Below are 26,789 nucleotides of genomic sequence, written 5' to 3'. Positions count from 1 at the left end.
CCTTAATGTAGACAGTTATGCTTTTGTCAAAAATACTTCTATTTTGATTGATGATACTTAGAAGTATTTTTGAAACTCCAGGTAATTGTAAAGCTTTGTCTCAAAGATAGCTAGATTTAAACAAAAGGTTCTGCAACTACTAGGCCAGATGTATTGCAAAGAAGTTCCTGCTGTTTATGTGTTAGGCAGCAATTGATTATAATCAACTATTTGCCGGTTGAAATTTTTGTTTAGAGGCTTATACAGTACTAGCAGTCTTCACAGCTAGTGGAAAGTGCTTTGTGTAGTCACAGACCAAAAAAAGCTTCAACTGTAGATGTACAAGTAGTTCATACCATGGCACCAGTGCAGTAATGACTGAGCTTTTAGTATTTTAGCGGGAAAAGTGACTAACTTCAGTTGGGAAATGGTGACTGGCTGCATTGAAATGCTGCTGCAGAAGCCTGCTTTATTAAAATGTTGCCATTTCAATTGAATGATTAAGCCTAACAACAGCTAAACCCCAGTAATTTAGATCATATTCAGGTTTAATCTCTGCTGTGTAGTCAACATTCCTACATGAAAGCTTCATAACATACTTCATCTTGTTAACAAAGGCAGCTTTTTGAGGGGCAGGTGGGCTGTTTGTGGATTTTGTTTGTTTTTAATTGTGTTAAATTCCTAGGGTTGGAATGGCCAATAGTGATTGTTAAGGATATTTTTTAAAGAACATTAAAGGAGTAGTGATGTGCATCTGTAGGTGAAGTGTTGGTTCAGTACCTCAGACTCCCTGTAAAAATGACTCTTCAGGAAAATTATTATGCTGAAACTTTCTCTAATTTAATTTAGTATTAAGAAAATACTTTGAGGACAGTTAAGAATTTCTGTTTGGGTTTTGTATAATTTGTGACCTGCTGGCTAACTTAATGTTTATCTTTTAGGCTGTTGAGCTTATGGAAAGAAGTGAAATGCCTTGCCAAGCCCTAGTAAGAATGCTGGCCAAGAAACCTGGTTGGAAGGAAACAAATTTTCAGGTAATACATTATCCTTTAGTAACTAAATAGTCCATTTTTGTTAATGTAAAGCAGTTTCCAGCTAAAAGGCTGTAAGTGTATATGTCACTAAGGCAGCAGGTCTGTCTATAATCAATGAGAAAATAAACTCTGAAATTGGATTTTATTTCTGTTGAGACTTGAGACTCTAGATGCCATCTAAGGTATATAAAGGTTGTCTTTAGATATGTCTTTAAATGCAATGTATACACTTGCATGTATATAAGCATGTGTGTGAATATAAGTTCTAAAAGTAGATAATGGCAGGCCAGTATTAATGGTTGTGTGCATACGTATATAATAGTTTGTATTTGTGTGTGTACAGAGTTTTTGTGTATAGTCACACAAAACACCTCTCTGTGTGTGTGTGTGTGTACAAAATATCTGTGTGCATAAATTCTTCTGCATATTCAAATGTGTGTGTGTATATATACAAATACAAATTTTGTCCATATGTTAGTATTTACCCATAAATCCATATCATTCTTATATGCATCTATAGATATATAGAATGAGAAAAATTAGTTTAAAAGACATGAGTAACTTTCTTGCTGTTTTGGACATTGCAGGTGATGCAGATGAAACTGCATATAGTTGCATTAATTGCACAGAAAGGAAACTTCTCCAAAACTTCAGCACAGGTTGTGCTGGATGGTCTTGTAGACAAGGTTGGTGATGTGAAATGTGGAACTAATGCAAAAGAGGCCATGACAGCAATAGCAGAAGCGTGTCAGTTGCCGTGGACTGCTGAACAGGTGAGTGAGCAGCGAAGGTATTCTTTCAATAAATAAAATCAGAAATAATATGTAGGATGTCCTTTCAGTCTGAAGAGTAAATCCCAAATCTTTGATTTTTTCCCAGTTGCATGAAAGTGGTTTGTTTGCTCTCAAGATGCTTCCCGAAGCAGAAGTTAAATATATATTCCTCTAAAGTTGAAAATAGAATCATAGGATGGTTTGAGTTGAAAGGGACCTTAAAGATCATCTAGGTCCTCCCCCCACAGCCTAGGCAGGGATACCTTTTACTAGACCAGGTTGCTCAAAACCCCATCCACCCTGGCCTTGAACATTTCCAGGGGTGGGGCAGCCACAACTCCTCTTTCCTCCTCACCTTTCTCTTTGTCCAACCGCTGTATGCGCTTTTCAAAAGTTTTCTTGGAGGCCTCCTTGAAGTACTAAAGGGCCACAAGAAGATCACCCTAGAGCCTTCTCCAGGCTGAAAAATGCCAATTCTGTCAGCCTTCCCTCATAGGAGAGGTGCTCCATCCTTTAAATCATGGTGTCCCTGCTCTGTACTCATTCTAACAGATCCATGTCCTTCCTGTGCTGAATGCCCCAGAGCTGGATGCAGCACTGCTGGTGGGGTCTCACAAGAGCAGAGAAGAGGGAATCCCCTGATAATCCCCCTCCTCCCATCCTGCTGGCCACACTGCTTTTGATGCAGCCCAGAACACAGTTGGCTTTTTGGGCTGTAACTGCACGTGGCTGGGTCATGTCCAGCCTCCTTGGAGGGGCTGGATACTCTTTCTTGTGCATGCTCTCTCTCAACTCATTGCCAAGCATGTGTTGGTACCGGGAGTTGCCCTGACCCAGGTGCAACACCTTGGCTTGTTGAATCTCCTCAGGTTTCCACGGGCTCACTTCTCAAGCTCATCCAGGTCTCTCTGAATGGCCTCCTGTCCTTCAGGTGTGTTAGCTCCACACTCAGCTTGTTTCATCACAAATTTGCTCTCAGAAAGCCCTCAATCCTTTTGTCTGTCATTTATGACATTAAATGGCACTGGCCCTAATATGGATCCCTGAGGGGTGCTGCCTGTCATTAATGTCCATCAGGACTCTGAGCCATTAACCACTACCCTCTGGATGTGATCATTCCACCAGTTCCTTACCCACAAGAGGCCACCCACAAAATCCGTGTCTCTCCAATTTAGAGAGAAGGATGTAGTGGGGGACTTTGTCAAAGGCCTGACAGAAGTCCAGCTATACAATATTTGTAACTGCACTGATGTAATTGCTCTATCAAAAAAGGCCATGAGATTGGTCAGGGAGGACTTGCCCTTGGTGAAGCTGTACTGGCTGTCTCAATGACCTCCCTGTCCTCCATGTGATTCAGCACACCTTCTAGCACGATCTCTTCTATGATCTTCCAAGGCACAGTAATAATGAATAATTATCTTATGCTTTTCTTAAAATGTAGGTACGAATCTGTAATAGAGGGATCTCTGACTGCCTCCAAGTACTTCAGGAACTTCTAATTCACTTCAATTCCAGTTCTGTCCTGCTACAGTTACTTTTTCCTTTTCTGTTACCCCAGCTTTTCCTGTTCACTTGCCCTGTGTTTTTTGCAGGTTTCTTCACTTATTTATTGACAGTGCTTTGTCACCTGGTTTGCCAGTGAAAGTTTACACTTAACTCTCTTCTCTTCCAGGTTGTGGCTATGGCTTTCTCTCAGAAGAATCCTAAAAACCAGTCAGAAACTTTGAACTGGCTTTCAAATGCAATTAAAGAGTTTGGCTTTTCTGGGTAAGTCTTTTAAGTAAATTGTTAAGAAAAACTTGAAAGAAAGTGTTTGTAATCTGGAACTTAGATTCTGTTCATCTGAACTCTAGTTCCTTAAGCTCTGATGTTAGCCGTGTTCTTCTAGCTCTTAAGTATGTAACTAAAAGTATCTGGCATTACTAGTATGATGGGATGTGATTACACTACTAGCTACTTTACTCATCACTTGATCTTCTCTGAAGAGCATTTATCTTAAGGTACTTACGGGTGTGGTATTGCATGTCTATTATACTCCTACTTGGATACACCTGCACCCACGTGGACCGCTGTACATTTTATAGTTGAAAAGAAAAGACTACAACAACTGAATCTGACAACCTACAGAAGAGTACATAACCAGCATGCCTATTAATCTCCTTGGGAAACATTTTGAGGTTGATTACAGGTGGATGAAGTTTTAGCCAGCAAAATAGTTGTTATGCGGCATTTTGTGTGAGAAATTATTTCTCCATGTGAAACAGGGACAGCATGCCTTAATTTTTAATCACTAGCCTTTTAACTGAATGTGGTTAAGCATGTATAGTAGAGTTTAGCCCTGAGGGGAAAACGTCTCTAAGCAGAGAAAACTTAAAATATCCCTTGATTTGACTACTTGGGCAGTTACTATGCCAGTCTTGAGATATTTTGTAGCTTTTAAATGGATAGTGACATTGATTAAGTCTGGGAAATACACTCTTCTTTGGTAAATTCCACCAAAAAGTTATATTTGCAGCATGGAATGTGTATAGATGTGTTACTAGGACAGCAGTGTTTGAGGCTGCACAGATAATACAGAAGACTCAGGAATTTCAACATTCTTTTATTTCTCTTGCAAATATCCTTTTGAAAAGTGTGTCTTTTTCTGCAAGATCATGAGACTAATTATACAAGTTAATAAAAAAAAAGACCCACCACAACAGTAATATACCCTCACCTTTATTGTATAGTCATGTTTCAGGTACTTAAAATGTTTCTGGATTCATTCATCAGTATTTCAGTCCTAGTAGTCACATGGATTATGTAGTTTAAGAAACTTTCCAGATGTGATAATAGTAGGCTTATGTATAAATTGTTTACTGCTTGATTTTCACAGTAGGCTATTCTCCAAACTGATCTTTCGGTAGTTATTTAAGAAGCTGCTATCTACACTGTACCTGTGATGATGTTTTAGGAGTATACATGTCTTCTGCATCTAAGTTAGCTGTGTAAATCTGTCTAGAGGTATCTTTTTTATTTAACCTACTGTGATGATTTTGTTTGTTGGTTCTGTTTCCTGTGTTGTGTTTTATTTATGGGAGGCATCTTTTTTCCACAGATTGAATGTCAAAGCTTTCATCAGTAATGTGAAGACAGCTCTTGCTGCAACTAACCCAGTGAGTAAATTTAGAATCTTAATCCTGAATTATTATCAGGCCTTAATTTGAAGACTGAGTGCTTTTTCCTCTTTCTGGCAGGCTGTGAGGACTTCTGCCATTACATTGCTGGGAGTAATGTGTCTTTATGTGGGACCTTCTCTGCGAATGTTTTTTGAAGATGAGAAGCCAGCCCTTCTCTCTCAGATAGATGCAGAGTTTGAAAAGGTATGAAGTGTAGCTCTCTTGCTACCAACTGTCATTAAAGCTACTTTGAAACTTCAGTAGCTGGAGTTTGTAGTAATACTGTGGTCTAACCCTTGGGCTTGTAATCAAACCAGATTTATAAGACGGTGCACAAAGGCTGCAAATTCATTATGTGTAGCTATCTCAACAGTCAATTTTTTTCATTATGAGCTTTAAAAGTTCCTGGGTTTGCTTGAATAGTATAATGATTTAGAAGTCTCCTGTCCTGATCCAGTGCATTCATATCATACAAGTGGTTTTTATTTTTAATGTCAAATTAAAATTTGTAAGATTGTTTCTGATTTTTTGTTGCTTGTAGATGCAAGGACAGACAGCACCAGCTCCAACTCGTGGCATTTCCAGGCACAGTGTGGGAGGTGGGGATGATGGTGAAGAAGAAGAACAGGAGGAGGTTGGGAATGATGTTGTGGATCTCTTGCCAAGAACAGATATTGGGTAGGTTTGTATTCTAACACATGAAGATACACTGCCACTGCAATTCAAAACTTTGCATTTCTAACTGCTTTCTAAGTAGAAATCAATGGTGTTAAAGCGCTCAAATACTAATAGAGATATCCCTAAGGCACTTTACCTGTTCTTCTCTTGCAGTGATAAGATCACAGCGGAACTAGTGTCTAAGATTGGCGATAAAAATTGGAAGATCAGAAAAGAAGGTCTGGATGAAGTGACAAGCATAATAAATGAAGCAAAGTTCATACAGCCAAACATAGGAGAACTTCCAACTGCTCTGAAGGGTCGTCTCAATGACTCCAATAAAATCTTGGTATGTTTTTCAAAATCCTGTTTCAGTTGTTTCCAGCTTAAATCTTAAGGTAGTTGGGATTTCTGAACCTTGATTATTTCTGTGTGGTCTCTTTCAATGTCATTAAATCAACAGCTGGAAAATAATGAACTGTGTGTTTCCAAATCATATATTTCCCTATTTTAATAAATATTTGCCTTTTTTTTCATTTAAAAATGCTTCAAAAGAAAGGAAAAACTACCTTTGCTCTGAATGTAGTATAAGGAAATCTGAAAAAAATTTGACTAATTGCTTCATTTGTGAAGCAAAAGTGAATTGTCCCTTGTTTGAAAATATTTTTACTTTAAATTTAATTTGTTCAGAATATGGAATTAGGGGTTTTTTCGGTGTGATGAATTTGAAGGCTGGAATAGGTTTCATTGAGTAGGCATTCTAAAGTAAAAGCTTAATATATAGCAGTATCTCTTTTCCATGTGTAACTGGGAGTTTTTGCACAAATCCTTGTAACACTGTTTTATCTAAAACTTTTTTTTTTCCTCGTGTGCAGGTGCAACAAACACTGAGCATTCTTCAGCAACTAGCAACAGCAATGGGCCCCAATATCAAACAGTATGTGAAAAATTTGGGGATTCCTGTCATTACAGTCCTAGGAGATAGTAAGGTAGGACAGACGTCAAGATCTCTTTCCTTTTTGTGTATCTAAGCTATGCCTGAAAGGTGGTTGATAGTTAAAACTTCCTTGGAAGCTCACCAATCTTTAAATAAAAGTTCCTGCCTGAATGAGAACTTAATTTTCAAGTACAAATATGTGCCTGAATGTATATTCAGATGTATTTCCTCCTTGTAACTAAACCCAGTGAAACAATCTGGCTTTTAAATGAATGTGGTGACTGTATGCGTATATGCTGAACCTACAGTATTTTAGACACTGAACAGGTTTGCTTGGTAAAGTTTCTTGTAGAATTTTTGGTGTATCACTGGATTACACTATACGTTGTTGTTGTCTTTGCCACTGTGTTGGGGCCCTTTGAACTGTAGGTAGGCATAGGACATTCACAACTGACACTGAAGCTTGTGTAAATAACATCAGTGTTGAGTTTGACAGGATGCTGTGTCAAAATAAAGCTTAGGATCATGGGAAAGAGCTATTTGAAGCAATGAGTTAAAAGGCTTGGGAAGATGCCAATATCTTGTGCCAGAAGTCATGGGCAGTTATCAAAGATGGCATACTTCAGCTGTCTCTGCTTGGAATGTGAGTAGGAAAAAGAGCAGAAGCTGGATCTACCTGTCCCAAACAGTGGAAAGATTTGGACTGGCTCTAGGGCTGGATAAAAATCTCCTGGTTAAAACTGTTTTCTCTTTAAGAGTCTTTAGGATCTGAGATCTTATTTGACTGTTAAATTCTTTTAACTCACCAATTATCCTGAGGTAACGGCAAGCTCCTTTTGTAGAGTCTTAGAACTTTTTAGGTTTGAAGGGAACCCTACAGACCATCTAGTTCCAACCTCACTGCCATAGGCAGGGACACTTTCCACTAGACCAGGTTGCTTAGAGCCCCAGACTTGTAGGAGAGTTGCAATTATGTGGTTTAAGGATAAGACCAATTGTGATTAATTTACACTGTTGCTAAAATGCATAATACTGACATAACTTGTAAGCACTATAATGCTGACAGAAGATTGTATGCTCATTTGAACACTCTTACAGTGGTGATTTTTTTAAGTACTTCAAGTGCAAGTTTTAACCTGTTTATCAAATTTGTCAAGTTTTTGAAGATGAGGATGGTCCATTTTGGGTCCTACTTCAGTGTGTTTGTCCTGGACTCACTAATAATTGAGGAAAATAATCAGTTTGAAGCATGAGTGAAGACAAGTTAAATTTGGGTGATGGGAACCAAGGCCTTGTCAGAGAGGCTGATGACCATGTGTTTATATGCAGCACATGATTTGTTTGTTTTCCTCAATGAGATAGAAGATGGGAGAAGTTGGTAAAGCAAGGATGTTGACTTCTTGTTTACTTACATGCCTGGATGTTACTTCTGCATTTAATACGGTTCATACTTAACAAAGAGTCTACTATGTTATTAGCTTTCCTCAAAAATTCAGCCTACAGGAGAAAGTCATATGTGTAAAGTCATGTCTAGACTGCTAACATTTTAATGAACCATGGTTGTTAAATATTCCATCTGGCTTCTCATAACTTCATATAGCTGCTTCAAAAAAAGGGTGCTGTTCTAAATTTTGCTTGGAAAAAACAAGGTGGAAATTGGTAGGAATTAGAGGGTTCTCTGATTCCTGATTTTGCTCATGCGCATCCTAAATAAGAGTGCCCTAATAGCAGGCTCCATAATCCATTTGTCTTGATTTATGAATATGCAGCCTATTTAAGCACTATATAAGTCACTAACACTATTTTTTAGCTTCTTTGAGAGTTACTCTCAGAATTGTTGAAAATTAATGGTAGCATGTAAAAGTAATTTTAGAGACCCTCACCCTCTTCCTTAAACTTTTTTCTTTAAACTATGGTAGACGAGTATAATGCCTGATTTGGAGATTGCTGCAGCTGATATCATCACTGGAGCGAAATTCTTCTCTTAGACTGCTTGAGTTGCAAATAAAAAAAGAGATTTCAAAGCCCATGGTGTGGAAGTTTTCTGCTTTCATAGGAAGGATGACTATTTCCTCTTCTGTCGTAGTCTTCTGACCCCTCTTTAGGTTTATTCTTTTTAAATCTCATTCTTGCTGCAGAATAACGTTCGTGCTGCTGCACTGGCAACTGTGAATGCCTGGGCCGAACAAACTGGCATGAAAGAGTGGTTGGAAGGGGAAGACCTGTCAGAAGAGCTCAAAAAAGAAAATCCTTTCCTTAGACAAGAGGTAGGCTTCTGTCAAGTAAACTTCTTATGTGTGTCAAATCAAAATAACTTTATGTTCTATGGACTCTTTATCTATGCAGACTGAAATGACACAATGCTACCATAATATGGGAAAACAAGTAGCTGTGTATATGTTCTGACATAAAATTGTTAAACCTTGAAAGGCTAATAGCAAGCTTTCTTTGTGCAGAATAGCTGTCATTTAGACTTCAGTGCCTCTAAAATGAAACTTCTGTTTTGATTAGTGTTTTAAGAGCTAGTTTGTGTTCACTCAAATTCACCTTGGAACAGATCTGGAGACATTAAAAAGAGTGGCTGAAATTCTATTCCTTTCAAAAGGAAGAAACAGCCTGCAAAGAGACCAGGCTTAAAATTTTAAGATAGTTGTGTGTTAACATGCTGTACCTAACTTAACTTAATTTTTGTAATTGCTGATATGAAAACTGTTGTTGAAGAGTATTAGTCTGAAAAATGTTTGGGTGAGTTTTTCCTACTTACGTTGTAGAATGAATTGGTGTGTGAAGGACTGCTGTTCAGGCTCTCGTGCCTTGATGCAGCACTGTGAACACTTGTTTAAAAGCTTTTATTTTAAAACTTTCTTACAGCTTCTTGGTTGGTTGGCTGAGAAGTTGCCTGCCCTCCGTTCTGTTCCTTCTGACCTACTCTTGTGTGTGCCCCACCTCTACTCCTGCCTTGAAGATCGAAATGGGGATGTGCGCAAAAAGGCACAGGATGCCCTGCCATTCTTCATGATGCATCTGGGCTTTGAGAAGATGGCAAAAGCCACTGGCAAGCTGAAGGTACTTCTGTTACAGAGATTAGATCATGTGATCTTGAATGAGTGACTATTAAGTCCTATTTATAGTCTCATGACATACTGTCTTGAGTCATGTAAGCTTGTCTGCATTGAGTATTTTCAGGGGGACTGAAAATAGTATCAGGAGCTGTGAGTTAGAGGTTTCTCTGCTTCAGAAATGATTACTGCCATTACAAGCCTATTACATCAAGAGCTTGATACTTAGTCACTCTGCTTTTCTTCTGAAAAAAATCTACTTGCAGATAGCTTCCAAACCAGTTCCTGTCCCACTCTATTCCTCTCTACTCATACTTTAACATGATTTCTAGTGCTTTGGTTTGGCTTATGGACCCCTGAGTGGTGTGTAGGCACTCCAGTGACATCCAAAGATCATTCACATAGAGTGAGTTTACATATTTCCCTTAGATCTTGCAGAAGAAAGTTTAAGGAAAGGTGTTTTAACTCAGAACAAAAGTATCTGAGAACAATGATGTTTTAAGATGACCACCCTCTGAGATGCTCAATAGAGCATGGATTGTTTCAAACTAATTTTGGTTTTGTTGTCTGTAGCGCGTATTTGAAAGATTAATGATAGGCATTATTAAATTTATCACTCCTTTTTTGTACTTTTTGTTCTCTAGCCGACTTCCAAAGACCAGGTACTGGCCATGCTGGAGAAAGCCAAAGCCAACATGCCAGCCAAACCAGCTCCTCCTGCTAAAGCATCTTCCAGAGTGGTAGGAGGAGCAGCTCCAGCCAAATTCCAACCTGCATCAGGTAATTTCTCTGACATTTTGGGAAATGAGAAGATGGTGGATTTTGAAGCTTTTTGACATGCCAGAGGAATAAGCATACTTATCTGAAGAAGTATTCAGCCATAGTTAGGCTTCTAGTCTTTCTTGCATTTGAATCAGCTTCCCGTGTAGGAGGGTGTTTCCTTTCCACACAACCATCTGTCAGCTGCTATTTGAAAACTTGAAAATATCTACTTGGTATTGCAGCTAAAACCAAGCTGGGCAAAAGGGGGAGGTTTTTTCTAATTCCAATCTGATTTTAATATAAATTTATTTTAAATGTTTTCACGTATTTTTTTATCTGGACTATTTCCTCAGTGTAGTTCACTGTGGGACTGCCAGAATGCTTCTGTGATGGGATTAGGGGACAATTGATTTGAAGAATCAAACTGCTGGGGCTAGCTTACTCAAACCACATTCTACTACAGCTTTAGACATTAGCCTGCCCAGTATATATGTCTGCATTTTTTAAATTATTTTGAAAAATGACAAATTGACTGAGTACTATAATCTTAATTAGGCAATTAGGGAAACTTTATATGCTAACGTGGAATTTAAGGGACTTCTTCAGTGGGTCTAAAAGCCTCAGACATATATGTGATTAAGCACATTGTATTCACAAACAATTTTTCATATGTCCTAGGAAGAGAAAACTGATAACCTAAAATGGGCTTCTAGATAACTTTAAATGGTCTATTGTTTTTCCAGCATTTGCCGATGATTTGGGATCTAATACCATAGAAACCAAGCCTGATCTCAAAAAAGCCAAAGCAGGAGGACTCTCCTCTAAAACTAAGGTATGTTGACTGCCTTTTGTGTAAAATCAGTTTTATGAGGTTAGTAGCTGTGGTTTGTTAAAGTGTTAGAGGTAGAATAGTGTAGTCCTTGCTATGGACAACTTTTATAAAAAATCTTCATGTTTGTCTGAACTCTGAAATGACAGACGTTGCCACATCACTTACCTGATCACTGCTTTTGTCATACTTATTTAATTTCTAAAATCAGTCTTATGAGAAACTGTCTGTTCTAAATTTTCCTGGCCTCTTTGATTTTGTGCTATTGTGAATTCATTCTTACTATTCCAGGTCAAATGTTATTACACTTGAATGTTAATTTTGAACCCATGTATCAAAACAAATTAATCTCTGCCTTACAGTATGAAGGGTAAGAAGTTCTCAGTCAAAGCGCAAAAAGGGAAGGAGTAGACTTAAAAACATAATAATCTCAACTAATTACAGTCAATATTTGGTTAGGTTTTTCTATTGTTTCGTGTTACAGTAATTTTTTTGCTGTTAATTATTAAGTTTGTCCTATGTATATAACTAAAAATAACCCGAATTGTTCTACAATCCCATTGTCTCCATTGTGTGAAGTAGTGCTGTACCAAGAACATTTGATGTAGGTCCATATTCATGGTAAGAATGAGCTGAACAAACCTTGAAGAATGTTGTAGGCTTGCTCAAGTCAATGCAGTGTTCTGCCAGAACTCTGCTGGTAGAATTAAGACCTTTATTGTCAGACAGCTGTTTACTCTTAAGAGTTTCCATTCCAAACCTTCTAACACTTTCTAAGCAAAGGTTTTTCTATGGCTTATTTCCAGCAGTCAGATGTTGATAGCAATATGTCCAAGGGTAATGCTCGCCTTTCCAAAGCTAATACAAGCCTCAGCAAGGGCAGTTCAAGTCTGACAAAGAGCCAGTCTGTCAAACAGGTACCACGTTGGGTTTTAGGGATGTGTGTGGGTGACTGGCATACTGGTTGAGAATGATGTGTCATAATTCACAGGGTACTACTGTGCACACTGTCATGGGTATTGCTTCCACAGCAGCTGAGCACACACTTTTAAACTTCCAATCAGCATTTTTCTTTCAGCTTCTCTCTGGCTCTTGTACACTATAGGCAGCATGAAGTGGCAAGTATCTAATGCTTGCAGTTGCTGGGACTGAGGCATATATATGGCTAATACCTTGCTTCTTTCAGGTACAGGGAAAGAAGGTGCTAAGCAAGCCTAGTCTGAAGGAAGACGATGATAAATCAGGCCCTATTTTTATCATTGTCCCAAATGGGAAGGAGCAGAGGATGAGAGAAGAGAAAGCTCTGAAGGTGAGAAAAATCAAAAGGTGTTCACAAATTTTGAAGTGGAGGCTTTTAACGCTTTCTTTAGTTTTTAATTAGGAATTAAACATGCTGTGACATGTGTTAGCCACTGTCTATCTCTTGAAGTCTGATTCTTGAGTTGAATTTCATATATCAGTAGTGGGCTTACTGTGGTGTTTCTTTTCTGATTTTCAAATTTTGTGCATTTATACACTCTCATAAAAACCTAAGGCCTTTTTACATTTTTTAAGTTGTGAAGTATCATTAAGCTTAATCAATTGTTTTCAGGTACAATGTCAGAGTTTTAGGGTACGTTGCAAATGCTTTAGTATACTTATTTTGAGGAGACCCACTTAGCAGTTTAGGGAAACTTCTATTAGTGAAAATATGCATGTTATTTGTAACTTGCTAGTAAGTAGGCATGTCTGGAGCTTAAAAACAATGAGTTTAAGTGATAGTTAAGATAATAGCATAAGAATAATTAGTCCATATGAAGAAAACTTGTCATGTAAAAAAAAAGGTGAGCAAACACCACTGATTTTTTATTACATATTTGCAGTAAGAAGGCTTTGAAAACAGATTCTAAAGCAAAATTAAATATGTTCAATTAGCAGCATCTGTCAGGAAGAAAAGGTATTGCTTGCTGTGAGTTCTAAATGCTGCCTTTTACAGGTGTTAAAGTGGAATTTCACTACTCCCCGTGATGAATATATTGAACAGCTGAAAACTCAGATGTCCACTTGTGTTGCCAAATGGCTACAGGATGAGATGTTTCATGCAGACTTCCAGCACCACAACAAGGCACTGTCTGTTATGATTGAGGTGAGTTTGGATTTGTGGTAGAAGATAAGGCTGACAGAATTACTCTCTGCTATGAAAGATACTCCTTGAATTAAAATAAAATAGAAATTCCCTGAGGAGCCAGGGGTCATTGTTTTGTGTAGTTGAAACCTAAACAACCTAAACCTAAACATCAAAGGTATGATGAAGTTGGTATTAATACTGGTTCTCAGGAGAAGGGAAAATTTCCTCACCAGAGACTTCTCTTAGAATTTCAGAAAGGCATATTAGTTAAAAGTGAGTATGTATTGTTCTAAGAATCTACCAATAAATGTAGATTATTTTATCAGACATACCTTAGCTTATTTTCTTGTTGAACAGTGTATATATGTGTTTCATTTATGTAACTTTTTTTTAACTGCCTTCAAGCACTTGGAGAGTGAAAAAGATGGAGTCATCAGCTGCCTGGATTTGATCCTAAAATGGCTTACCCTGCGGTTCTTTGATACCAACACAAGTGTTTTGATGAAAGCACTTGAATACCTTAAATTGCTTTTCAATTTGCTGAGTCAAGAAGAGTATCACCTCACCGAAAATGAAGCATCTTCTTTCATCCCATATCTTATCCTAAAGGTACAATTTGTTTTACAGAAACTAATGTTATTTCCCATGAGGATTATGGAGAATACTATCAAACACTGCGATATGTTCATTCTAAATATATTTCAAATGGAATTAAGTCCAGTTGGTGGCTTGTGTGAGATTCAACAGACTGTGTTTATTTAACCTGGAGAAAAGGAGGCTCAGGGGATATCTTAGTGCTCTTCATAACTACCTGAAAGGAGGCTGTAGTGAGGAGGGTGTGTTGATGTTGTGTTGTCAAGTAACAAGTGAATAGAATGAGAGCAAAAGGACACAAGTTGTTCTAAGGGAGGCTTACATTGGATATTTGGAAAAATTTCTTTCCTGAGTGGGTTGTCAATCACTGAAATGGGCTGCCCAGGGAAGAACTTTAGTCTCCATCACTGGAAGTATTTAGAAGACATGGTTTAGTGGCAGACTTGGCAGTGTTGGTTTAACAGTTTGACTCGATGATAAGGTTGTCTTTTGTCACCTTTATGATTCTATATTGTGTATTTCCCTTAAAAGCCATTGACAAAAAAGGATTTTTGCCTTGGGAATGATTCTGGCTTTCCTAAGACTATTTAGACTAGTCAAAAGTATCACAAAACTGGATAAAATATTCTGCATTTCTTATCCTCTTTTTAATTTTTTTACATTAATTTTCCATTAGGTAGGAGAACCGAAAGATGTCATCCGTAAGGATGTACGTGCCATTCTGAACAGAATGTGTCTCATCTATCCAGCCAGCAAGATGTTCCCTTTTATCATGGAAGGGACAAAATCAAAAAACTCCAAACAACGTGCAGGTGGGAAATGGCCTGTTGAACTGTACATGTGCAAAGTACTTGAAATTTTGGTTTGCATCTTGAAAAACCCAGCCTAAGAATGTTGGGTGGGATGTGATATTTGCATGCACATGGCATTTTATGCAGATGTTTGCAAGCGTTTAAAGGATGAGATCATATTGCTTTCTTTTTTTTGGTGTCTTCATACCTTCCAAAGGCAAGTAATCTCTTAAGTTGCTATGAGTATTATGAGTCCCTTGAGTAGGCTTGTTTTCTTAGTGAAACAGTGCTGGTGATAATGGTGACAGTACTGTCTCCCTACTCACCAAGGGAATCAGTTAATCTGAGCAAGAAATGTCTCTACACTGTACATCTGTCTCACCACAAGTCATGTCTGTAATAAAGTTGTGGCATTTGTAGTTCAAACAACTTCTTGATCACTTTGAGACTATGTTATCCTGGTATATGCAGAAAGTTAAATTCTATACATAATATAGTATTGCAAGCTCACAACTGTTTACGTGAATGTGATGTTAACTTGTAGCATTGCTCATACATGGTTATGAGAAATACTTGAAGTGTAGAAGGATGACTGACTGCTTTTATCTGTGAAGTAGTCTGCTGTAGCTTACTGTTGATCCCATAAATCACCTGGAGTGTATCTGTCATCATCTTTGTGATTGGCAGTTCTCTACAGTGAATGTTGAAGCTGTGCAAGCAACACAGGCATTGGGAGGGCTCTCTTCCCAGCAGCTTTAAGTTGAATGTACATATGCTGTCTTCTTTTAGAATGCTTGGAAGAGCTTGGATGTCTGGTTGAATCGTATGGCATGAATGTATGCCAGCCAACTCCAGGGAAAGCCTTAAAAGAAATGGCAACCCACATTGGTGACCGGGACAACACTGTGCGCAACGCTGCACTGAACACCATCGTGACTGTCTACAACGTCCATGGCGACCAAGTGTTCAAGCTGATTGGAAATGTCAGTATAACTGCAGTATAACTGCAAATGAGTTTATGGGGGATTTTGGTTAGTGTGCTGTGCTTAGTTTGGTTTGTGGGATTGTTTGTTTGGGGTTTGGTGGTTTGGTTTTTCTTCAAGTCCTTACGCTTTTGTAGGGGATTAGCACTCTTTCGCTTGTGACTGGTTATGGTACATCTTGCTGTTGGTGACAAGAGCATTTTGTAGTTTTGAGACTAACTTACTACATCATAGATTCTCTGATGTCTATTTGGTTAATCCCAGATAGTAGAATATATGAAATCATAGAATGGTTTGGGAAGGGACCTTAAAAAACTATTTAGGTTCAAGCCCCCTGCCATGGGCAGAGATGCTTGAACACTTCCAGGGACTGGCTATCCTGTTTCATTGCCTCAGCCACTCTCACAGTGAAGAGTTTCTAATCCAATCTAAATTTTTCTTCTTTAATTTTGAAGTAATTACCACTTTTCTGTCACTGTGTGCTCTTGTTAGAAGTCCCTCTCCAGCTCCCTTGTAGGCCCCTTTTAGGTACTGGAATACTGCAGTGAGTTCTCCAGAGCCTTCTCTTCAGTATGCTCTCAAACCCCAGCTCTCAGCCTGTTTCCAGTAAGAGAGGTGTATATAACCTGGGTGTGCATGAATGAAAAAGAAAACTGGAAAAAAGAGACTGACCTTCATGGGAATTATATTGTTTATAAAGAGTAACTTGTGTTATAGTCAATTTCATAAGTAACACATCTCATTCAGAATATTTGGATAACTTATTTGGCCAGAAAAGGCTAGTTTGTGGGCTCCAATAAAGTTCTCAGCTTTTTTTTTTGTCCCCAACTTAACTAATTGCTTTGTAGTTGAAGTCTGGTAAGTTCTGCTTACTTGCTGCATCTTACTGCATTTCATTTTTAAAGTGTCTGCTTTGTATTGCTGCTGTTTTGCTCTCTGAAAATTATACTTAGCCATTATCATCTAAAATGCAGTAAAAGTTAAAGATGGCAAAACTGAGTTCCCAGTGTCCAGCAATGGAAAGCTAGTTCACTGTGTTTATAATTACTGTGCATATCAGATTATGTACACTGAATTCCAATCTGAATTAAGAGCAGTTAGATAATTTTTTCCAGTTCTATTCTCTGGAGTTGGCCTTGTAATGTTTCTAGCAGCATTAAAACTGATTGGAATGCAATAGATATTTTAATGCCTTTGCAGCTTTGTTATGTTGTGTCATATGCCATAGGGCATACAAGCTATTGGATGAGTATTTTATCGAATATGACAAGGCTGCCCCGCTTTGCTGCTTTTGTGGTTTTTGTTTTGTTTTGTTTTGGTGGGTTTTTTTTTTCCTTATTTCCAGCTTCTTGAAAAGTTGAAATTTAATGTGACCCTGATTTTCTCTGGTAACTGTTCCCATGAGAGTTAATGTTGCATTTTCATTAGCGTCTTATATTTCCATCCTATTTAACTATTGTTCAGAGTGCAATCTGCTTCTTCCTCAGTTTTACATAGTCCTTTTGTTTTTGAATTTTCAAGGTAAAGGAAAAACTGTAGCACCTGAACAATTCAGCTCTTTCTAACCATGACTTTGAGCTTCAGTATGGTCCATCTGTGGGTTCTCAGGAAGGTTTCTAAATCATAGGGATGATGGAAAGTACTTCTTATGAAATTGTAATCCCTACTTTTGTTCAGATGGGGTGATTTGTAGTCTTTGGTCTGGTAGATCAGCAGGTAAATATGAATCTTTTCACTGCCTGAGTTGGAGCATTAAGTTGCCTGATCTGGTGTTCATATTGAATTATGAGTACACTGAACAGGACAATTATCAGAAGAACTCTGGCTTCTGTGGCAGGGTCCAGAGTGTTCAAGCACTGCCTGTTCTGCTAATAGGGAATGCAGAAAGTGGGTGGGGCTTTTTTTGTTTGGAGTTCTTGCAGCAACACATGCAATGATTACGAACACGGGATAGTACCATAGTTTGACTTCAAGATTAATTTTCTTGAAAGTTATGTGGGCTAGAAATAGGTGTATTCTGTATTACAGCTTGTTAACATGGTTTAATTAGCTCTTGAAGTAGCACCTGACAGTCCAGAGCATTCTGGTGAGTCTGCTGCTTGGAGGTAGCATTGACAGTTCCCACCTTCATATTAGAGAACTTCAGTCTGCACTGATAAGTATGGTGTGAATCCTGTAGGTGACTGAGATTTCTAAAACCCATACACTCAGGATGAGTGATAGCATTGTGTGTTACAGCTTTCAGAGAAAGACATGAGCATGCTGGAGGAAAGAATAAAGCGGTCGGCCAAGAGACCCTCTTCTGCTCCAGTGAGACAGGCAGAGGAGAAACCTCAGCGTAGTCAGAGCGTCAGTGCCAATGCCAGCATGATGCGCAAGGGACAAGCTGAGGACATGTCCTCCAAACTCAAGTATGTAATGTTACATTATGGTCTCCAGCCTGCATAATGTATGTGCTAATATGTCTTACAATGTCATTTTAGTTCTCGTATCATCATCTTCGCATGTTGTGTAAAATGGCCAAATAATATAAATCTAAATGTCTGAAATTTTTTTGTCTTGTCTGTCTTAAAATCTTTCTAAATGGTCTTGTGCCTTTTTTCACTGCTTCTCCATGGACAGAATTATGTATCGCACTTATAGGATGTAAGTACTGCCCACTAACTCCTTGGTAGTAAGGCTCTTGTATCTTTCAATTTCTATCCTCGCCATCCCTTCCTGGGGGTGATGGGTTTGCCATGGCTAGTTCTAGGTTATTTACAGGTCTCTGAATTAAATAAAAGAAAGAAAACAGAAATACAGGTTTCTGTCAAGGTGACTGTAGATCAGGCTGCAGACAGACATGGCACTTCCACATTAAGCAGCTATTCAAAATATTGGGAGAACTTTCAATGTGTTGGACTAAACTTGATATTTGTTGGACCATGTTCTAGTTCTGTTAGACATGAAGCACAAAAATGGATAAGCATGTGTGAATTGTAGAGCCTGGGACAACAGTACCCAAAACAAAAAGTTCAGAAACTATTCCTTCCCACCTGCTCGTCATTTTTGATTAAAAGTCTGTGCTGAGAACTATATATTCAAATATTTCCATGAAAAATCTGATATGCAGTATAGGTGATGTGGGAATGCTGTGATTCTTAGATTCAGAGGAGCTTGCGAGGTTGCTCTGTACATGTGCATCCTGTCCATTATTAAAAAAAAAAAAAAAGGAAAAAAAGCCACTCAAACTTTAAAGTTATATTCTTTTAATAGCAACTGTAAACTGTGCTAGTTATCCCAAACCATGCATGCCTGCCACAGATACAGGGCATCTTGTGGTTTACAAGAGAAACTAGGAGAGCAAGTAAGGAGCAGCTGCTCTTCTCGCCTACAGCAGTTTGTTTTACTAAGGACTAGGTGGAAAGCAGAGGGAGTTAAGGGGCTTATGTTAACATGAGAACTTTAGGGCTACCAGTGGATGCTAGTGCTAATATTCTTACCTCTTAAGCTAAAACCCTCTCCTGGTTTCTGTAGCCAAAATCGCAACATGGGCAGCCACTCGGAGACAACACATACAGTTCCACGGGAGTTTCAGCTGGATCTTGATGAAATTGAAAATGACAATGGAACCGTCAGATGTGAGATGCCAGCACTTGTACAGCACAAACTAGATGACATCTTTGAGCCAGTCTTGATTCCTGAGCCCAAGTGAGTTTAGTTTTACCTCCTAAGTAAAATCAGCAGAGCTGCCTAAAAAGTATTTCGAGAAGGTGAATTGATAGTGCTAGTTTCTACATTCAGACTTGTTTTCATAACAGGGTAATGTCAGCTAACTTGAGGAGATGACAAAATAAAAGTTTGTTGTACTCTTCTGAAATCTGGAGAGCAGTTATTTTTAATGAAAAACATTAGTTCTACTTAGGCATTTTTATAGTTAGATGATATTGAGTTAGTAAATGCATCATCAGTGTCTTTACAAACAGTGCAATAGACTTGGTAAAAAGAAATTATTCCTTCCTTGAGAATCCTCAGTGAAGAATGAAATCCTTTTTCCTCTAAGTCTTCATTGAAATGCAGCAGTTAATTGTACATAAGTGTAGCTCTCCAAAAAGTAATGAATCCTGTTTTCAACCCTTTAGAATCCGTGCTGTGTCCCCACACTTTGATGACATGCACAGTAACACAGCTTCTACTATCAACTTTGTCATTTCCCAAGTGGCCAGTGGTGATATAAATACAAGCATCCAGGCTCTGACACAGGTAAGTGAATTAAGGTAGCAACTAATCACACTGTACCAGACTTTGCCTGCGAGGGTGATGAGTTGCACTGTGGTGGAGCAATCACGTCAGGTGACGTGGCCTCTGCTCAGAATCTCCCTGATGACAAAACTAAGTGCACAGGGGCCATCTGACTCGCTTTAGCAATAGAAAATCCACTTGAAAGATGTAGAATAAACTTAATGCTTTTCTCATTAGTGCTTCTGTGTTATATTTTTGGTTCTGTCAAATTATTTTTGCTAAGACTTTGTAAAAGCCAGTTAGTCACTGAGACTTAACTATTAAATTTGAACTGTTTTAGAGATCCTTAACAAAAGGATTGGCTTGCCCCATAGTTTTTGTGTGGGTTTAAGGTGGCTTTAACTAATTAGAAGCTTTTTTGTCCAGATGATTTCATAAAGCTGTAAATTCCAGAATCTATTATGCAGCTGTTGATGTTTTCATTTGTGTATGGGATAGGATTGCAGTTCTCTAAAATATCAGTAATTGATTTTGTTTGGATTAGCAATACAAATCTCCAGGTACTGATTTTGGGTGAAAGCTTAGAATACAACTGCTTTGGCAAATGGATTGGTCAGGGCAAAACCTTTCCTACAGAAAAGTATTTAAATTATTGTTATTTTGCGCTGTTTGCATTGTGTTGACTTTACTCGAGTTAAGTGTTTTGTTTTTAAATCTTAGATTGATGAGGTACTCAAACAGGAGGACAAGGCAGAAGCTATGTCTGGCCACATCGACCAATTCCTAATAGCCACGTTCATGCAGCTCCGGTTAATCTACAATACACACATGGCAGATGAGAAGCTGGACAAAGAGGAGATTGTCAGACTTTATAGCTGCATTATTGGGAGCATGATCACGGTAAGGCTTGCTGTAAAAGATAAGTTGAAGAGCAAATAACTTCTGTGCAGAAGTTGTAGGAGAATGGAATGTCTGTTCTGTACCTAGGTTAGCTTACTACTGAGTCTTTCTTACGAAGGTTTGTTGCCAACTGCTTATCAATACACCTTTTGAGAGTAGGTGGGGAACGAGAATTTGGGGAAGGAAAGAAGGTCTCTGCTTCTGCAAAATACAGCCACTAAGACTTCTATTAAGCTCTCTTTTTAATATTCTTTACCTTTTGATTGCGGAGTTGGTGGCCTGAGTATTTTCAGAAGTCACTCAGTAGAAATAACTTTCTTCATAGTTATGTTTTTACTTTTGTGGGAAACAGGGAAATGTCATGGTTTGACAGTGAAGTCTAGAGAAGTCCCTGTACTTAAGGATTATGTGCAAGGAAAACTAACACTTTCTTCAATCTGTAGCTGTTTCAGATAGAGAGTCTGGCTCGAGAGGCATCCACTGGTGTGCTTAAAGACCTAATGCATGGTCTTATTACATTAATGCTGGATTCTCGGGTTGAAGATCTTGAGGAGGGTGAGCAGGTCATCCGATCAGTCAACCTCTTGGTGGTTAAAGTTCTGGAGAAGTCTGACCAGACCAACATTTTGAGGTAAGTAATGAAAAGTGCACAATTAACTGCTCTTCTTTACCTATTCTCTTATGTTCCTTGGGCGGCTGAGTTTTAGTCATTTTGTAAGCAAAGACCAGTGTCAGTAGAGTTATTCAGCTAGCTACTAAAGAATTATCAGTGACTGTGATCAGAATTTGACTGCACAGCTGGAAGCAAGCTAAACAAGCCAGCTTAGTATGGCTTTTTGTGCTTTGAAGTTCAGCAGGCTGTCTCTTAAATTCTTGTAACATACTAAAAAGAAAGAGGGAAAGAGCTGTTGCACATCTTCTGGACTAACCCCAGTCTCTGGTGTGGTATTCTGTGGTGAGTTGGTATGGTTTTTTTCTTATGTATAGCACTTTTTTTGTGTAACCTTTATAAATTTATTCCTTCTAGTGCTCTGCTTGTCCTGCTCCAAGACAGTCTTCTAGCAACAGCCAGCTCTCCTAAGTTTTCAGAACTTGTCATGAAGGTAAGCCTGTAGTAGAGATTTTTAACTTATGTGGTTTCTCTGAATCATCTTATCTGAAAGAACAGATGGAGTTAAAAAATTAGTGTCCATAACTTAAAATATTTCTTACAACTTCTGTAATTCTGATCTTACTAGATGTCACATATAAGGACTTTCAGAGGGAGCTTAACACCTGTTAATAGTTTACAGAAGCTTGTGTACACTAATACAAACTCCACACAGAGGTGCAGTCCTCCATACAGTTACCTGCTGGGCTTGTTTGCTTGAGCACTGTACTATGGATTCAAACAGTGCCAGGCTGGAGCTGACTTCTGTCCTGATCTGTATTGACAGGCAGAGTGAACAGGCAAATGTCTGCATTTAAAGCATGAGCATGATCTTTTCTTACCATACAACACCCTTTTGTAACTGGTATGATTTAAAGACAGCTCAGGCGTTCTTAATGAGGTTAAACCTAAAGAACTTGTGCTATGTGTAGGTGTACATAGCATGCATATATATAATCTGCTGAAATTTCTTCACACAAAGCATTCAGTCTCCAGTTATAGGTAGAGAAATCAGTACCTTATTATGCATCAGCTCTAAAGAAAGATCTGTATACTGTACAGCCAGTTACAAAGAGAAAGTATGTACTAGTGTAAATATAGCTTGAGCAGCAGACACAATGCATGCCTGTATGATGTGCTAGCAGAGTGAAGTGGCTCAGTGACGGTGTTGTGTAACTTCTTATATAATCAAGTGCTTCTTTCTTGAGTTGTCTTGCTTTAAGTCAGCCTCTCGTTCCAGTGTCTGTGGAGAATGGTGCGTCTTCTTCCGGAAACCATCAATAACATCAATCTGGATCGGATTCTGCTGGATATCCACATTTTCATGAAGGTCTTTCCCAAAGAGAAGCTGAAGCAATGTAAGAGTGAGTTCCCTATTAGGACACTGAAGACACTCCTTCACACCCTGTGCAAGCTGAAAGGGCCCAAGGTCAGAGCAATCACATATTTTTAAACTGGATGTTCATGCAGTCTTTAGAGTATTTCCTCTTTTATTTTTCCTTTTTTTAAATTCCTCTTTTTTCTCATTTTAGATCTTAGATCATTTAACAATGATAGACAACAAAAATGAGTCTGAGCTAGAAGCTCACCTTTGTAGACTAATGAAACACACTATGGACCAGACTGGAAAAGCTGATAAGGATACAGAAAAAGGAGCTTCTCGCATAGTAAGTAAAGATGTGTTGGCAGGGGAAGGGAGTGTAAAGCAATTAATTTAAGAAACAAACTAAATTTTGTGTAAGTAGTAATTCCCTTTTCAAGATGCAACTAATGTTGGAAATATTCTTGTAAAGTGAATTTTTCATTTACAGTTGTTTTGGGAATTTGTTGTGTGTGTTTACCTGAGTATTCTGTGCATATCCCAGGATGGAGTACTCTGCAGGAAATTCAAATGGGCAACAAATGTTTTATGCTGCTTGGTACTGCATCTGATCTACTAAAAGTTAGCCATATCCAAAACAGGTTTTAAATTTCTCAGGAGGAGTTCTACAGCTTCATGATGTCCTTGCTCACATTCTGTATATAAAGTGGCTGTATAGAACCCTGATCACTTCCAGGTTTTCTTTATCTTGGAAGCTCTGTATCTTGCTAGCAGGTGTGAGTGTGTCATGGGTTTGTCTGATTGCTTTTTATTTTTATTCTTTGTTTTAAAAGTCTCCTTTTGTTTATTTATTTAGGAGGAAAAGGCTTCAAAAGCTAAAGTCAATGATATTTTGGCAGAAATATTTAAGAAGATTGGCTCAAAGGAGAACACCAAGGAGGTGAGTGCCCCCTTCCTGCAAGAAAGAGAGCATGATACACTAGAATAGTGTATGCAACAGTTGTAGTAATACATAGCAACTCTTTCCTTCCAGGGTCTGGCAGAACTCTATGAATACAAAAAGAAATATTCTGACGCAGACATTGAGCCCTTCCTGAAAAATTCCTCACAGTTCTTCCAAAGCTATGTGGAAAGAGGCCTCCGACTGATAGAAACAGAACGGGAGGGGAAAGGACGCATTGCTACTTCTACAGGTACATGTTATAACAAAACTGATTGGTTTGTGAGAAGCAGAAATAGAACAGTTACAGGTTTCCAGGTAGAAATTAATATTTGCATGAGTTTATGGATTTCTGAAGCAAGCCGTGTATTTTCTTGCTGCTTGAGTTGCTTCATGAGACAGTATTTTTAGGGAGTATGCATTCTTTGTTTACAAAACCAGAAGTTAGAACCACACTAAATGTAGGAAACATCTGAAAGGCTTGGCAAACATGTGGTTCTAATCCATATCCTGTAGTGTGGATTGAACATTAGCCTGTGTTTCATGTGTCTGGTATCAAGAATTGGTTCTGCAAGGTATAAAGCTGGTTTAAAACAGCAGCACCAGCTGTCAGATTCTCCTTTTACCTTTTACTAAAAATATAGGATGCTTTTAATAGTATTATTTTCTGTGGAATTGGAAAGCTTATTTTAAATAACATGAACTGTTTCTGTTTGTGATTAATTGGATGAATTATTGTAAAGTTGTTTGTTGCTGAGTCTTTTCATTGCAGATGAACACGAAGGAGTATTTAATGAAATATTAGGGAAGGAATGTGACAAGTTATTAGCTGACAGTAAAAGCTGGTACACAGTCTAGCAAAACTACCTCTAACCTTTATTTCTTGCTCTTTTCATAGTGTCCTGTGAAACCTGAGCCTTTTTTCTACTACTGCTCCTTCTCCTATCTCCCTGTATTGTAGATTCCTTTAGGAAGGTGGATGATATGAGGTTCTTTCAGAACTTCCTAAATGTGTCCACCTATGTAGGACAGAAAATTCTACCTTGCATTGTGAAAGTCTGTACAACTGAGAAATATTAGTTCAGCAGTTTTCAAAACCAAATTTACATGCCACAATTGTCTTTTTTTTTCTTCCCTAACTTTGATATAATAAAACATACTGTTCCACATTGCAACAGTGCTTTATTTAGAGTAAGGTATAAATGCTTAACCTTAATTCTCCTTTTATTTATTTTAAACATCCTTGTAGTAAATTAGTGAGAACAAATCCTTGTCCATGCTAACTCTTAAGAAGGAATTTGCAATTCTTTTAATAATGGAAAAGTTTTTTCATCATGTAAATTCCTTTTCTAGTCTCTTGGTAGGGAAGCTTTAAAAACCTTGTTATGTGCATTCCAGAAATCACACTTTGAGACTGTGTTGGAATAAAAAGCTTCAAGTTGCACAAATGAGAGATAAAAAGGGGTTAGAATCAGTGGTAAGGCCAAAAGTACGACTAAACTAGAAAAAGACAGACAACTCCAAGTATTTCTCACCTTGCCAGTTGCTCAATTCTCCTGCTAGACATTATGGTCACTGCTGATGCACCATCAGCATCTTCCTCTCCCTGCACTGTTCTCTTCAGCTGTAGGCTTTGGCACTTCTAAAGCTGCTCTGTAGCCACTCCTTAAATTTCTCCATTTCTTTTCTTGGTTTTCAGTTGTCACTTTTTGCAAGGAAATGAAAGGCGAGATATATCTATACTAGCAAATGTAAATATCTAGGAAATAATAGGTTGATTAATGTTTCATTCATTTCATCTTATTTCAAGGAACTGACCAAGAGGTTTATGCTTTTCTGACGTTTTAAATTTTTTAACTCTCCTCCATCCTTCTCCTCATCTTCCAGGAATTTCTCCTCAGATGGAAGGAACATGTGTTCCTGTGTCTACCCACACTGTATCTTCATCTATAGGAAACACAAATGGGGAGGAAGTGGGGCCTTCAGTTTACTTGGAAAGATTAAAAATCCTCAGGCAGCGTTGTGGCCTCGACAACGCAAAGGTATTGTACTTCACAAAACTTGTAAATCCCCTGGAGAGGCACTTGATTTGCACTTACCTTTTTTTTTTCCCTTCTTTTTTTTTTTCTTTTTCTTTTTTATGAATTCAAATGCCAGAAGGCGGATTCCAATCAGAATTTCTGATCTTTCATTTATAATGCATGCCCTAGCTACTCACTGCATGTCACTATGTCTAGTATAAATGGCTTTAATCTCATTACTTGGCTTGCATTTCAATCCGCTCTGTCTGCATTGCTGGTGTTGTGTGCAGGTTGTTTCTACAGGCCTGCAGCTTATTATCTTTCCTTGCTGGTAAGTTGAGTCTCAGAAAGGTTCAAAAAATAACTGTTCTCTAAAAGTTAACACCTCAGAGATTAAGGATGTGGAAATTCTAGACTTTCTGCTCTAAAACAACCACGAGAACTGATAAAACTTTGAAATTTTATATATTTTGCATGTATGGATACTGAAGTGCAGGAATGCTGAATGAGCTTAGTTCTGGAAATCTGTGGACCAAAATTTCTTACAGTTCAATGATCTGTGTGTTAGGAATCTAGTGCCAATTCCTGAAATTTGAATTTGGTGTGAAGTGGTGTTCACTCTAGGAATAGTCATCCAGATGCATCACTGTTTTAACCTTTGACGCAAATTTGAGTATCAGCTTAGAACTCTGAGGAAGGGAAATGTTTCCTAGATCATAGTAACAAGGTAAATAACTCAGATGGAAATACCCATTGGTAAAAGAACAGCAAATTGACACTTTAAGTCTTTGACAGGTTCAGTCTTGCCAGTTTCCTCTTCTCATTCTTCCAGAAAATTCATTGTCTGCTGATGTTGCACATAGCAGGGATTTTTCTCTTGTGTTAGAATTTAGGCTGTTCAAGACTCTGGCAGTCTATCTCAGTAAAACTCTGGTCTGCAGGGAATTTTTTGATCTTGAAAGACTAGTTTCTTTGTGTCCCTGTTGACATAAAATTAAACATTAACTACTCAGACGATTTGAGCATAGTAATTAGCTTTGCATTGGTTCTGACTTTGACAGCAACTGACTTTAT

The 26,789-nt window shown here is 38.2% G+C and overlaps 1 protein-coding gene across 5 annotated transcripts in view; it reads left to right on the top strand.

Moving 5' to 3' along the window:
• Positions 1-26,789, top strand: part of CKAP5 (cytoskeleton associated protein 5) — a 53,710-nt gene that overhangs the window by 24,425 nt on the left and 2,496 nt on the right. For 3 of the 5 annotated variants that reach the window (XM_084208677.1, XM_084208678.1, XM_084208676.1), the window contains 29 exons: positions 921-1,013; positions 1,601-1,786; positions 3,459-3,553; positions 4,884-4,941; positions 5,023-5,148; positions 5,486-5,622; positions 5,776-5,950; positions 6,477-6,590; positions 8,677-8,805; positions 9,410-9,604; positions 10,242-10,377; positions 11,103-11,191; positions 11,995-12,105; positions 12,375-12,497; positions 13,164-13,313; positions 13,701-13,904; positions 14,566-14,701; positions 15,470-15,663; positions 17,902-18,074; positions 19,180-19,353; positions 19,785-19,905; positions 20,605-20,784; positions 21,228-21,415; positions 21,812-21,887; positions 22,674-22,862; positions 22,966-23,100; positions 23,611-23,694; positions 23,788-23,947; positions 25,582-25,736. In XM_084208677.1, coding sequence (XP_084064803.1) covers positions 921-1,013; positions 1,601-1,786; positions 3,459-3,553; positions 4,884-4,941; positions 5,023-5,148; positions 5,486-5,622; positions 5,776-5,950; positions 6,477-6,590; positions 8,677-8,805; positions 9,410-9,604; positions 10,242-10,377; positions 11,103-11,191; positions 11,995-12,105; positions 12,375-12,497; positions 13,164-13,313; positions 13,701-13,904; positions 14,566-14,701; positions 15,470-15,663; positions 17,902-18,074; positions 19,180-19,353; positions 19,785-19,905; positions 20,605-20,784; positions 21,228-21,415; positions 21,812-21,887; positions 22,674-22,862; positions 22,966-23,100; positions 23,611-23,694; positions 23,788-23,947; positions 25,582-25,736 — 4,086 coding nt within the window. The remainder of the gene's footprint in view (positions 1-920; positions 1,014-1,600; positions 1,787-3,458; positions 3,554-4,883; positions 4,942-5,022; positions 5,149-5,485; positions 5,623-5,775; positions 5,951-6,476; positions 6,591-8,676; positions 8,806-9,409; positions 9,605-10,241; positions 10,378-11,102; positions 11,192-11,994; positions 12,106-12,374; positions 12,498-13,163; positions 13,314-13,700; positions 13,905-14,565; positions 14,702-15,469; positions 15,664-17,901; positions 18,075-19,179; positions 19,354-19,784; positions 19,906-20,604; positions 20,785-21,227; positions 21,416-21,811; positions 21,888-22,673; positions 22,863-22,965; positions 23,101-23,610; positions 23,695-23,787; positions 23,948-25,581; positions 25,737-26,789) is intronic. The other 2 variants (XM_084208679.1, XM_084208680.1) reach the window with 2 other exon arrangements.

This window comes from Fringilla coelebs, assembly GCF_963513975.1.
Source record: "Fringilla coelebs genome assembly, chromosome: 6".
In the NCBI taxonomy this organism is placed as follows: Eukaryota; Metazoa; Chordata; class Aves; order Passeriformes; family Fringillidae; genus Fringilla; species Fringilla coelebs.
Note: the sequence above shows the minus strand (reverse complement) of the source record. Positions and strands in the feature narration are given on the sequence as shown.